Source organism: Chrysemys picta, chromosome 7, assembly GCF_011386835.1.
Source record: "Chrysemys picta bellii isolate R12L10 chromosome 7, ASM1138683v2, whole genome shotgun sequence".
NCBI lineage: Eukaryota > Metazoa > Chordata > Testudines > Emydidae > Chrysemys > Chrysemys picta.
In genome coordinates this window covers 15,115,056-15,127,931 of record NC_088797.1, presented here as the reverse complement: position 1 = coordinate 15,127,931, position 12,876 = coordinate 15,115,056, and the positions used below count along the sequence as shown (strand labels likewise).

The 12,876-nt window shown below is 42.7% G+C and overlaps 1 protein-coding gene across 8 annotated transcripts in view; it reads right to left on the bottom strand.

The window, feature by feature from the left end:
• The window catches only part of ITPR1 (inositol 1,4,5-trisphosphate receptor type 1), a 256,740-nt gene that overhangs the window by 104,537 nt on the left and 139,327 nt on the right, over positions 1 to 12,876 (bottom strand). For 4 of the 8 annotated variants that reach the window (XM_065552919.1, XM_065552920.1, XM_065552923.1 and 1 more), the window contains exons 30-38: positions 12,008 to 12,133; positions 11,451 to 11,651; positions 8,399 to 8,650; positions 7,734 to 7,859; positions 6,902 to 7,030; positions 2,926 to 2,952; positions 1,882 to 2,002; positions 920 to 1,104; positions 141 to 289 (exon numbers count right to left, since the gene is read on the bottom strand). In XM_065552919.1, coding sequence (XP_065408991.1) covers positions 141 to 289; positions 920 to 1,104; positions 1,882 to 2,002; positions 2,926 to 2,952; positions 6,902 to 7,030; positions 7,734 to 7,859; positions 8,399 to 8,650; positions 11,451 to 11,651; positions 12,008 to 12,133 — 1,316 coding nt within the window. The remainder of the gene's footprint in view (positions 1 to 140; positions 290 to 919; positions 1,105 to 1,881; positions 2,003 to 2,925; positions 2,953 to 6,901; positions 7,031 to 7,733; positions 7,860 to 8,398; positions 8,651 to 11,450; positions 11,652 to 12,007; positions 12,134 to 12,876) is intronic. The other 4 variants (XM_065552921.1, XM_065552922.1, XM_065552924.1 and 1 more) reach the window with 1 other exon arrangement.

Sequence of the window (12,876 nt, the reverse complement as noted above, 5' to 3'; positions counted from 1 at the left end):
TATGGACAGCTGTTGTCAACTCCTTCCTGAAGACAAATGAGTTTATTTTCCTGAAGACAAGTCGTGTTTAATACAACACAAGACAGGGGACTGCTCTGCAAGGAAAGCACTCTTGCATAGAGCATAAGGAAACAACTTACTTGCAAATGAAGCCTCCACTTTCACATTTTCTCCTTGCATCTGTGTTCTCTGGGAAGAGCAGCTCTGGCCTATGAAGAACGTCTACCAGCACTGACAATTCAGCCTGCACTAGGGGGCGTAAGCGATCTTCCAAGGCAGATACTATATCCTAGGAAACAACAACATTCAGGTTTTGTCAATCCCAAGCAATATCTTTGGGGACTGTATTTTATAAAGTTTATGAATGGTTTCTGTATCACTGTGTGCCAGGGACTGTATACAGCTGTGCATGCAGGGTCGCCCAGAGAGAGGGACAAGTGGGGCAATTTGCCCCAGGCCCTGGGCCCCGCGCGCCCTGGCCCAGGTTTTCGGCGGCATTTCGGCAGCGTGGGGGCCCTTCAGTCGCTCTGGGTCTTCGGCGGCATTTCAGCCGTGGGTCCTTCAGTGCTGCCGAAGACCCGGAGCGACTGAAGGGCCCCCCGTCACCGAAATGCCGCCGAAGACCCGGACCGCCGCCGGGTGAGTACAAGCACCGCAGCGCCCCCGCTTTGCCCCAGGCCCCCTGAATCCTCTGGGCGATACTGTGTGCATGTTCCATTACCTGTTTCAATAAATGGTTTACATTTGATTTTACATACAGTATTACATTAGCTTTGGCTGTGGTTATCACATGTGGCATTTTTACTTTGACTCAGAACTCCCAAACTGAAGTAGTAAGTTTGCCTTTTTGTGCCGACATGCAAATATGTGGCTACTAAGATGGCAGAAGTAAGTTGTTAATGCAGCACTCTGTATTCACCTGCAATCTTTCAATGATGTTTCGATAGTCTCTGGAAGCAGCTAGCACGGAGTCTCTACGGGCAGCATTCCTTGCAGTCATTCTCCAGTTCATTGCAGTTTTCTGTACTATGTTGTGTGATTTTAGGAAGAGGTTGTTGACCTGGCTGTCCAAATCCACAGGTATTGCAATTGCTCGACTTTTCGCTGCATCAGACAAAAGGTAATAAGAATGGACTCCTTTAGTCCCTACATGCAATCAATAAAGGAACAAGGGGGGATCCCAAGCTGTGCTTCTTTCATACTCTTTTCTGTATATTTTAAATACATTTTATAGGATGCGGTTTTCAATCCACAGTGTAATGAATCTGACGCCCTTGGGGCAGTCATAATACCTTAAGTTTAATACAGCCTTTTTCATACTCAAAGCTTTTTCCTAACTTCACAATGTATGAGCAAGACCATGCCCTCACATACACCTTCATAACTCCCATTAAGGTTAATAGGATGTGCACATCCATCTTATGGAACAATTTGGCCCTATGTCTTATGTCCACAAGGCTTACTGTCCTTGCAACCAATATGCAGTAACTTCTGGGAAGGAACGCGGCAGCCATCTAACAGCACAAATCAGCAGTTCATTGTTTAAAATTGGAGTATGACCGTCATATTCAACAGAAACCACAGAGTGAATTTAGGTCAGTAAAAACCCATCGTTTCAGATGCCAAGATGTACTTTCAGAACTTCTGCCCCTAGTTAATCAAACAGTTTACAGTTTCACCGCACATTTACATTGAAAACATTTGTTGTGCAACCACGGAACAGACTTTAGCTACGAAGGAAATGCTCGATTTGCTCCATGCCTTAGCTCTGAGTTAGCTACATCCTACCATTGGCTGGAGGTAGAATACATCTTGCTTTTGGGATATAAGGGTGAAATATTGGACAGAAGTATTTTGTACATGTTAAATCTAACTTCTTACCTACATCAGAGAGCACCCTAATGCAGCTCTCCACCGACGCTTTTTGGCTTGGCATTAGCCAGTTGCAGTGGTATACCCTGAACACTCCTTGCAACAGTTGTACAAACACAGGCTGGCGAGTCTAGAACACATGAAAAGAAACAGATCAAAAACATCATCTCATGTTTGAGATTAGGTTGTCTGCTACTTCAATACTACATCAGCCATTATTCTTTGCAGACCGAATGCATGTTACCAGTCCACATCCACTTGTAAGGCAACATTTATATTCTGGGCAGCACGTCTACTACACAAGCAGCAGTTTAACAGAAGAGGGAGTATCAGGGCAGATAGGGAAATGTCAACTAGATGGCTCCTAGGGCATGAAGTCCCACTAAATGCATTATCACTAAGCATAGGAAATAGGCAGTAATCTTTAGTTTGTATGAGGGAGGGTTTTCAGCAGCCTAAAATACAGAGATTGCTCATTTGGGATTGACCAGAGGGTGGCTCGGCACTCAAGAGGAAAATGGGGCTTTGCTCTTGCTAAACTACAACTCAGCTCCATAATTATCAACTGGTCCTTTTCTGAAGTTTGTTGGCTTCTAATTTACAGATACGGGTTTTGAACAGCTGTAATTCTGAACATGGGTCACAGTTCGTTTATAAATGCTGCAGCTGCCATGGATGAGTCAAAAAAGTCAACTATATGGCCTTTTGCAAGATTTTCCACTATATATAAGCCAACATCCCCACCTCAAAGAGGCAAAATACTCACACATGAGTACTCTGCTATCTCTGCAAATACATCCAAACAGTTTCAAAACCAAATCACTGTTTTGCTTTATGTAAGCAGTTTTTAAGTGTAAGTATTTATTTTTTTTAAACTGTGGATTGACAGTATTTTTTTTAAACTGTCCTGACGAACTTGTTTCAACACTAAAAAGCCTGCCTATAGTGAGAGGCAACACCCATGTGTCTGTTTCTATTCGGTACATAATGCTTAGTTTAAGTCAACCACACCTCAGTGCAAAGCCCACAGTTTTAGGAACTACTGGAAAATACCTCTGTTAGTCTTGTCAAGACTGATGTCTGTTATAAGAAAAAAAAAAAAAGCTGGAATTAGAGAAAAGGAAATATTTTTTCCTTAATATTTTTTCCTCAAGTTGTGAAATAACTCCATGTGTTGGCAAAGGGGAACAGAGTTTACTTAGAGTAGCACAATAGCAAATGCCCATCAGCCTTTCCAGCAACACAGCCAAATGTCAAAATATTGCAGACGCTGGCGTAAATACATTGAAACTACCTATGTTTCTGGACTCTAGCCACTCACACATTCCTTATAGAACATGTTTAAAGATTTAGCGGTCTGAAAACTTCAGCGATGTTCCACTTGCTTAAATGAGGTCAATAAATCAAAACCACTCTAAACTTTGTAAAATAAGGTTTGGGTCAGTAGTGCCCATAGGAGGCAAGAAAGCCAAGATAAATACAGTGAAGAGGCAGTTATTTGGGAAGTTCTTGTTTGGAAAGCAATCTGTACATTACCCTAAGATTAAAGGGTGACTTGGTTAGTCTGTAAGGACCTAGATGGGGAACAAATATTTGATAATGGACTCTTCAGTCTCGCAGAGAAAGATGCAAGATGGCTACAAGTTGATGCTAGAGAAATTCAGACTGGAAAAAAAGACAAAAAATTTAACTGTGAGAGTTATTAACCATTGGAACAATTTACCAAGAGGCATGGTGGATTCACCACCACTGGCAATTTTTTCATCACGATTGGATGTTTTTTTAAAAGATAGAGTCTAGGACAGGGGGCCGCAACCTTTCAGAAGTGGTGTGCCGAATCTTCATTTATTCACTATGATTTAAGGTTTCGTGTGCCAGTAATACATTTTAACGTTTTTAGAAGATCTCTTTCTCTACATCTATAATATATAACGAAACTATTGTTGTCTATAAAGTAAATAAGGTTTTTAAAATGTTTAAGAAGCTTCATTTAAAATTAAATTGAAATGCAGAGCCCCCCAGACCAGTGGCCAGGACCCGGGCAGTGTGAGTGCCACTGAAATCAGCTCGCGTGCCATAGGTTGCCTACCCGTGGTTTAAGTGTTTTAGGGGGAGGGAAGTTCTATGGGCTGTGTTACACAGCAGGTCAGTCTAGATGATCACAATGGTCCCTTTTGGCCTTGGAATCTATTAATCTAATTTTGTATTATGTACATGGCCACACAAGGCAGGGGCCTGCCCCAGGGGAAGTACAATGTAAGTCATGACACAGGAGGAGAGGACATCAGGGAAGGAGTGGGCTGAAGTTTACACAGTACAAGCATAGGAGAAAGCATGGAGACATTAGTGGGAGAACACAGAACAGAGTGGAGAAGCAAGGCAAGGCATATGGTCCTCAGAGGGGTAGCGGTGGGAGATCAGATGTAGGAAGCCACAGAGTTCTGTAGAGCACTGAAAGTGAAGACAAAACCTGAGTTTGATGCAACAGATGTAAAGGCAGTGAAGAGATAGCAGTGTGTGTTTGGGGGGTGGGGGGGAGGAGGGGTGCACATGCCATCAGAGACTTGAATCATTTCCACAGCAGCAATTTGCATAGGCTGGAGGGGTGCAAAGCAGGAATTAGGTCAGCCAAAGAGAAGCTACAAGTTACTTAAGGTGGAAGAGTTCGAGGATATGGACAAGGGTTTCAACAGACGGAACAGATAGATAGTGGAGATGAGGCAGAGGAAGAAAGATCTGGCAACAGAGTGGATGTGAGGGGCTGAGGAGAGAGGCGTCTAGGACAACCCAGAGGATTGGAACCATCACCCCCATGATGGAGAAGGGAGGATGAAATGAGATGCTTTGTCTCGCTATGTTTAGACAGACTTTGAGATGCTGGAAGGAGAACTGCAGATGCATGAATTAGCAGATACGTAAAGTCTTGAAGTAAAGAAGTAGATTCAAAAGTTGCTGGCACAGAGAGGGCAATTACAGGCATGACAAGCACTGAGGTCACACAGTGATAAGGTACAGAAGGAACTGAAGACCGGGCAAAGGACAGAGCCATGCAGGACAGGGTAAATTATTAGTCATTACTTTTATTTTGCACAATACGTTTTGACAAATTTGCATGCAAACTGGTATTAAACTAACAACTTTCACTTCAAAGTCACATGAGAAGCAGATCAAACAGTATTAGGCAGTGAACATTAGCGTTTACAGCTGATTACTCAATCCTGTGCTTGTGCAGGTTAAGGTTCAGGCCCCTAATCAGGCCACTTACAGTGCAGATAGCTGCCACAGTTACCTCATACACACAGATGGCAAGTTCACCCTATCTGAACTGATCCTTCAAGCCCTTTAACTCATGAGAGTATCCTCAGTATGACTACTTCCTTGCCTGAATAAGGATTGCTTGCCTCAGTAAGCATTACAGGAACAAGGCCATTGTTTAATATAGATTCAGGTCCACAACTGGTCTTTCTTCCCGACTCAAGGAGGGCAGGCTCCCTCCTAATGAGAGAAATGTGGATAGAGCTGATCTAATCCAGAAGTGTGTGAGGGCTACTGCTTATGTTCAGGGAAAAGGGGGAACCAATTGAACTGCTCAGAATTTTCATTCTTTACCGATTGCAAGGTCAGACTGCGGGCTGTTTTACATAAACTTTCCTTGGAGTGGGGCATGCTATAGCAAGCCAGTTAGCACACCACAATGGTTAGTACAAGTTCCCTGAAGAGGGGCTGAAAAGGCAAATTCCTAGATGCCCTTTATTGCCACAGTTGGAAATCAGCTGCTTCCTAACTTGCTGCCAGTTGTGTTCAATTACACACAATTGTTTTTCCTGCTTACCTGAGTTTGCACCAGGTTTCAATGAAAATCATATCCAAGCTCCTGACGACACATTCAGACCCCTGACCATCCCTCCCACACGTACCCAAAAAGCTATTTAAAACTTTCATAAAGAATGATTATTATTTAAGAGGCTGCCTCCACTATCACGGTGTCACTGCAGCAGTGATCCAGGTATTATCCTGGCAGGCGTCTTGGCACTGCTGTTAGTGCTGTTGTCATGCTACTCTTGCCTCGTGTCCTGTAAGGAAGAGACTGGGAGAACCTGGGAATGGAAGAGGAGAACAGCCGTCTCCTTTTCACTTTACAAAGGTATTGAGTCTCATGCTCCAACTTTCCCCAAGTCCACACAGGTCCAGAGATTTAATCGGGATGACAAAAGAAAACAGGTGGCAGCATTTTTAAAATGTGTGATTCGTTTTAGAGAAATGAAAGCAAAGTGTCCTTAAAATGCAGTTTGTCTGAAGCAAGGTTTGAATCCAATTGCCCCATGATGCCGGCTTTTATCATCCACCTATTAAAGTTTCAGACATGCACTTTTGTGCTTTCTCCCATAAACACCTACAAAACCTCCTCACTGTACCTTTCAACGCCCTTCTCAGAACTCTTACTGTGATGCCTGCAAAATACTAGACAATGGTTAGGGTGCTGTTGTGTTGAGACCACAGGCTATCATCTGACCAATGCTATCTGATTGTTCCCTTGTACTATGTCTTTCTCCATTTGTTGTCTCATCTTATACTTAGTAGTATATGCAGTAGGTGTCTTCATGAACCAAACCCCAACCCCCGCCACCATTTCTCTACTTGCAGCGTAGCTACACTCCGCCAGAGCCACAGCTATGCTATTTATCATTTCCCTTAAGAAAGCTGAACTTGGAGAGACAGGAACAGCACTGAGCACCAATATCATCGAGTTAGTGTCATTTTACAATTAAGCTTCTATAGAACCTGTTGAAAAGAATTCTGTACATGTAGTAGAGCATAGAGTCCCTTCTACAGGAAAGGGAGTGTTCAACTGTAATGTACTAGGAGGAAATATTTATACTTCTGTGCTATTTTGAATATTTATTCTCTCTCTCTTACCTTCCCTCCCCCCCCCCCCCAATCTCCAACTTGTTTCTTTTTATCCTGTCGGATTACTGTGGTTTCATGAATAAAGCAGCTTATTTCCTTAACCTGTTGTACTGTCTCCTACCTGCAGAGTGGTGCTCTGATCAGAGAATGGGGAGCTGAAGAAGGTGGTGACTATACTCATCACGATTTCTGTGACATATTTCTCCAGGATGGAGTCAGCGTGCTTTCGGTCACTGGTGTTGTTACATGTCTACAAAATAATTATTTCTTTTAGAACACATCTTAAACTGATAAATATGAACATTTAATTTCTGTGATTTGGAGCATTAGTTCTGAATGGACTATCTGCCACAATATTCTGTGTAAACCAAAATTACTCATATAGCTAGGACACACAAAGCCAAAAGCCTTATACTGTCATTTTTAATGTGCATCATATAGTATATATAGGAGAGGAAAAATTGGATACCTCAGAGCAAAGAATGCAGTATTATAGGTAGGAATGAGATGCAATGTTTTCCGATGGGGAACTACTTGGTATCCCAGGCACAAAGCCATTTGGAAAAATAAATGCCAAGTGCAGGAAAATTGCTCTAAACCTGCTAAAATACGTCAAATACAGTTGAGGAAGGATCCACATGACCCGGCCAAAGTGAACAAGCCAGTGGCAGAATAGAAAAAGACATACGATGCAGAAACAAGGGGTTTTGTTTGTTTGTTTTATTTTAAGGGGGTGGGGAAAGAAGAAGATCAACATGTTCCATTGAACATAACTAAAAATCCACAATCACCTAAATGGAAAAGCAGGCAAATATAAATTTGAAATGAGAGGAGCCAGTAAACAGCTTCCTGACTTGTGCTTTAAGATACACTGTTCCAAACCTCTGCTAATGCTCACTACAACTACGTCCGTTTGCTCTTTTAGATTTAGGTATAGGTATAGAAATCCTTACCCGACAGATGTCAACCAGGAAGTTCTCAAACAGTTTCCACATGTGATTACTGGTGTAAATCTCTTTCATTTCCACTTCTGTGTCCACATAGCAATGATTTAAGAAGTTGATATAGGCAATTTTAACCTACAAATGGAGAAATCAAAATGGTTAATTAAAAAAAAAAAAAAAAAAAAAAACCCTAAATGGGCATTTTTAGTCAATGCAAGGTCATCACATTAAAACTGCTTTAAAAATTTGTAGCTGAATTTACAGAAACTATTGTTTTCATTGAAATATTGGTGAAATCCAATCGCATAAATAGCAAGACATCTGCAACGAAAAGGAAAAAGCCAGAAATACTGCAGCCACAATTCAGCATAATGTTAATAATTTGCACTTCTGTTCAAGATTGGCAATGTACCTTACATATATCAATGTGCTAAGCCTCAAACACTCCTGGGGAGTAACCACCCTCATTTTAAAAATGAGGAGGGGGGGGGGGATTTACACACACACACACACACACACACACACACACACACACTTCTCCCAGCTCATAGTCTTGTTGCTTACCCACAGGCCATTCTTTCCAGGCCAAAACAGAGTGATTAAAAACAAACCTCACTCCACTCACTTTAATACATTACACATGCAGGTAGGCAATGTTTAATATCAGACCTCACCTCAGGTATGCAATCCTCATGAGTTACTACTCTAACAATGTCATCTAATGGGAGGAGGGAGTTGCACTTGATTTCTGTGTAGACATTTTTGCCCTCTGTGCATACAGCAAGCAGTTCTACTAAATGGATATGGTACATCAGAGGACTGTTTTCATCCATCCTGTCCCGCTCCGATCTCATCATTTGGACCAAGGTCTGGAAAGATGCTCTGTCGTTGTAGAACACAAGGACGTCTTCTCCCGCATTGACTAGCTATAAAAAAAGAACAGCTTTCTTTTGGGTTCCATTCTGTTATGTCTCCACTTAAGAGATTCTACTGGAATCAGACCATTTCTAGTACACACACATGCATGCGTACCTTCCACTTATCCAGCCCTTTTCTTCAGAGGACCTCAAACCTCATCCTCTAAACATTTCACTAACAGGCTGAAGGGTCCCCCCTTTAATCTAAAGCGATATATTACCTGTGTACTGGAATGTTACGCCCCTTTGCAATTACTTGTGAGTTCAATAAAACTGCAGCCCACCAGATCCATCTGAGGCTCTGTACCTTGCACTCTCTTTCCATAGTTATAAATGCTTTCTCTGAAGTATGACATCTTCCCCTAGTCCTCTGTTCTAAGTATGTTATGCCCTAGAAATCGATCACTTTTAAAATCTTTAATATCAATGTCAGTTCAACTGGCTCCTCATCAGTTAGATAAAAGTTCTTTCAAGAAGCTTCTGACTTTTCTGTATTTATGTCATGAAGATTGCCTCAGCTGATCTGTCTGTAGTGTTAACTTGGGGCACATGATTCTGTTCAGAGCAAAGTCCTTCGAGACCTCTGAGTGGTAGGACCTCAAGGCTGGGTAATTCCCCATTCCTTACACAATGATTTTCAACAAGCAGATAGAGGCATGATTAAGTCCCACGAGGCAGACTTCCATCAACATTACATTATTTCGGGGAGGGGGCTCCCCCCAAAATAATGCACTTTTCAGAACAGCTCAGCACTCCACCAGCCTCTATCGAGAACAGTAGGATGGATAGCAACCGAAAAGAAAGGGAGCTGCTGAGCACTGTTAAAAATCTGCCCTACAGATTTCAGACACATCCAGGCGTCTATCACAAACACAATGCACAGAGCAAAACTCACATGCAAAGCCACACTTCACAGGGCTGGACTCCGCAATGGGCAGAGCTCCCTCAACTCACTGACTTCAACAGGAAAGAGGGTTGCTCAGCACTTCACAGGACTAAGTCCACACTGCACAGCTGACACTCTGCTTTAAGTTTAACTACAGCATGTGGAACAATATCCCGAGTCAAAAGTCCCAGTGAAATTGATGCATTAAGGCCAGAAGCTTAAAACAAAACAAAAACACCCCACACTTTGGATCCCAAGGCTCCTCCAGAGGAGGAGGCGGCTAATTAACATCCTATTATCAAACAGGCAAATTCACTTTTGAACAGATGGATCCTTTGCGACCGAAATTAAAGGGAATTTGTTCCATCATTTCTCACACCTCCTCACCCTTCCCTCCCGCCTCCCTGAGTTCACTATGGCCCTAACAAATTGCTGTGGACACACAATCTTCTCCTACTTTAAACACCCATCGAGGCGCCAACCCTTTCAGCTGGTTAAGGCCAGAAGAGACTCCCCATCTGAGTAAGTCCCACATCAGGCTGAGCGGGAAAAGTTTAACAAAAGGGAAGGATTTTCCTCCCCTCCGCCACCCATTTTCTTGAAGTGATTTTACTGGAGAAAGACAGTCCTTCCCTTGACTCAAACCCATTTGTGACAGGTTGGGGAATCTATGTACGACTTATTAATTCCGTTTGGTTTTATGAATTTGCTGCATCACTGAATGCCTCAGTGTACGTGGAATCTCCCATCAGGGCTGGTAACCTGTCTCTCCCAAACCAGGGACAATGGAGAATTATTAACCTGAATGGCTCTCATTCGAATGGGAACACCTTCAAATAGTGGGATGGCTGAGCCCTAGGAGACCCAGTTCAACCCAGCTTGGCTGTAGGGAATGAGAAGAGGAGCAACGGAATTCCCCTAAAAGGGGAACAAAGAGACAGAGGTGTTGGTACAGCCCTTTCAAAACACAGAGGGACTCAGAGAGAGGGGAACAAAAAGGGACAAGCTTTAGGAAGGAGATGGGACCTATAGATTGTGGGACCAGACAAAGCTGAAGGAAGCTGATTGCACAAGTCAGAGAGAATCAACGATTCACAGACGCAGCCATAAGCTGCAGAAGTCCAGCCCAGCAGAGGGACTTAGACCCCTGAAAGGACATGGACCCAAATCCCAAAGAAGACTCAGGAGTGGTGACGTAACTGAAGCAGGGAATATCATCTAAGTGTTTCTTGAAGATATCTGTATATGTCGTGCCCTCTAAAGTAAAGACTGACTGTCCTTAGAAATCCTTCTGTAAAGTCTATTTCTATTTGCTTCAAGTATCACATGTCCCTAAAGGGATAAACTATAAATCAGAGTGCCCAGAAGGAGGGAATCCTGGGAAATAGTTTACTTAAGCTACTGAAGTGTTTTGGGGGTCAGCACTGGTCCCGGGGACTTAGGGCAACTGAGCTACAGGGTCCCTCTTCCAGAAGGGGTATCAGACAAACATTCTGTGCCCAAAAGTTTTGCATTGAGACCGTGGCCACAGACCATGCTGGAGCCTATCCAGACCAAGGGACGTGTAAAAGCACATGGGCCCATCCTGAGGGTGCAAACACAGCAGCCTGTTGAGTGTGCAGCAGTGGGAGCTTGACTAGGGCTGTGGCACAAGTGTACTTTTTTTGTGGCACTAGGGAGGATAACTTTTGAGATACACTAAATGTCATCCTTCCCATCCAAGGGCGAGGAGCATGATGAAGCAGCCCGAGACCATAATAAAGCCTTGTGCGCTGTGATAGCCGCACATCACTTGTACATTGTGCCAGTTGAGAACGTCACTTTCTCGGCATCCTCACCAGCAAGAGGATAAGTATGTCACTTTCTACTGAATGCCAGTTGTGTTTTTTTGCCCAGGAGCTTACAGAAATATGCATCTCTCACCTCAGCCATAACCATATCTTGGCACTTCTTAATGAACTTTCCTTCCGCCTTCACAATTGTCTGCAGGAACTTTATGTACTGGACATTTCTGCCATGAGTTTCAATACAGTGGACAAAGTGCTGAACGACTCGCTCATTAATCTCACTGCAAAGCTGGAAATTGTTCATGAAAATATGTTGCATTGTTACTGCCTCCAGGATCTAATGAGGGGGAAGAAAAGAAAAGGAAAAAAAAAAAACAGTCACACATACAAGTCAGGACAACTTCAATGAATTTGCAGGGAACATGACAATACAAAGAAGGAACTTCTCAGACGAATCAACATTTCAGTACAGAGACTTGTATCCATCAGGGATACTCTTCTCCATCCACCTCTACCTCTTGCAATATAACTGAGTGTGCTAACCAGATGCTGCTCCTGCCAACATTAATGAGAACAAAGTGCTATCCATTTAACTAGTCTTGCATAAGAACTGGCCCAGAGGCCACGACAGAGGTCAGGTTGTTCCACTTTCTTACTACAAAAAAACATGGTATTAAGTTAATCACTTCTTACCCCTGGGTTAAGGAACAGGTTTATATGCTTGTGCAACAATGCTTGGTTCTGTTGGTTCCCAGCACAGAAATTCTGTAAAAACGCATGTGCAAGTTTCATTATCTCCTGCATCCTTGTATCTTCCGCCTGTGATTGCATGACACAAATAAGATGGGATTAAAAAACAACCCAAAAGTTCACTTTCAGGTGAGCTTTGGGTGGAGCACAATACCACCTGTTCCACAGAATTTTCAGAGTCACATCTCTCTCAGTAGAAAAACAAACCTCTCTCCATTATAGACCTCCAACCAAATTAATCCACTGATATCAGATAAGAACTTGGCCCCCTTTATGATTTTAAAAGTTGTGGAGAACAAAACACAATATAAATAAGTTATGTCTTTCAGATCTGAATACAACATTCAAGCTTGCCAATAATGCACTTTAACCCCTTGAATGTTAACCAAACATACCTAGTACATAGGGCAAACCACACATCAGGTTCTTTCCCATACCTTTGGACTTCATAGGAAGACTGCCATGAGGTCCATTACAATGGAATTCAGTATTGAGGAGCTTGAAGATGATGGTGAAGAAGAGATAGGAAGATATTGATGCAATAACAAAATTCAGCTTCTGTTCACAGGAGTAAGTACTCTCTATGTCTGTGACTTAAGTCCGAGGAGCAGAATAGTTGAGAAGGTGCAACCATGTCTCTGACTTAACTGACACATAAATGCATCTCAGCTGGGAGTAACAGATAGTCAATGCAATAAAATGAGCCATATTTCTTTGATAAAAGCATTTGGCACCCAACAGTTGGTCAGTGCCCTGATTGAAATGTTTGTGGTTTGAGGTCATGCTGCAGTTCATCTAAAAAATCCAATCAG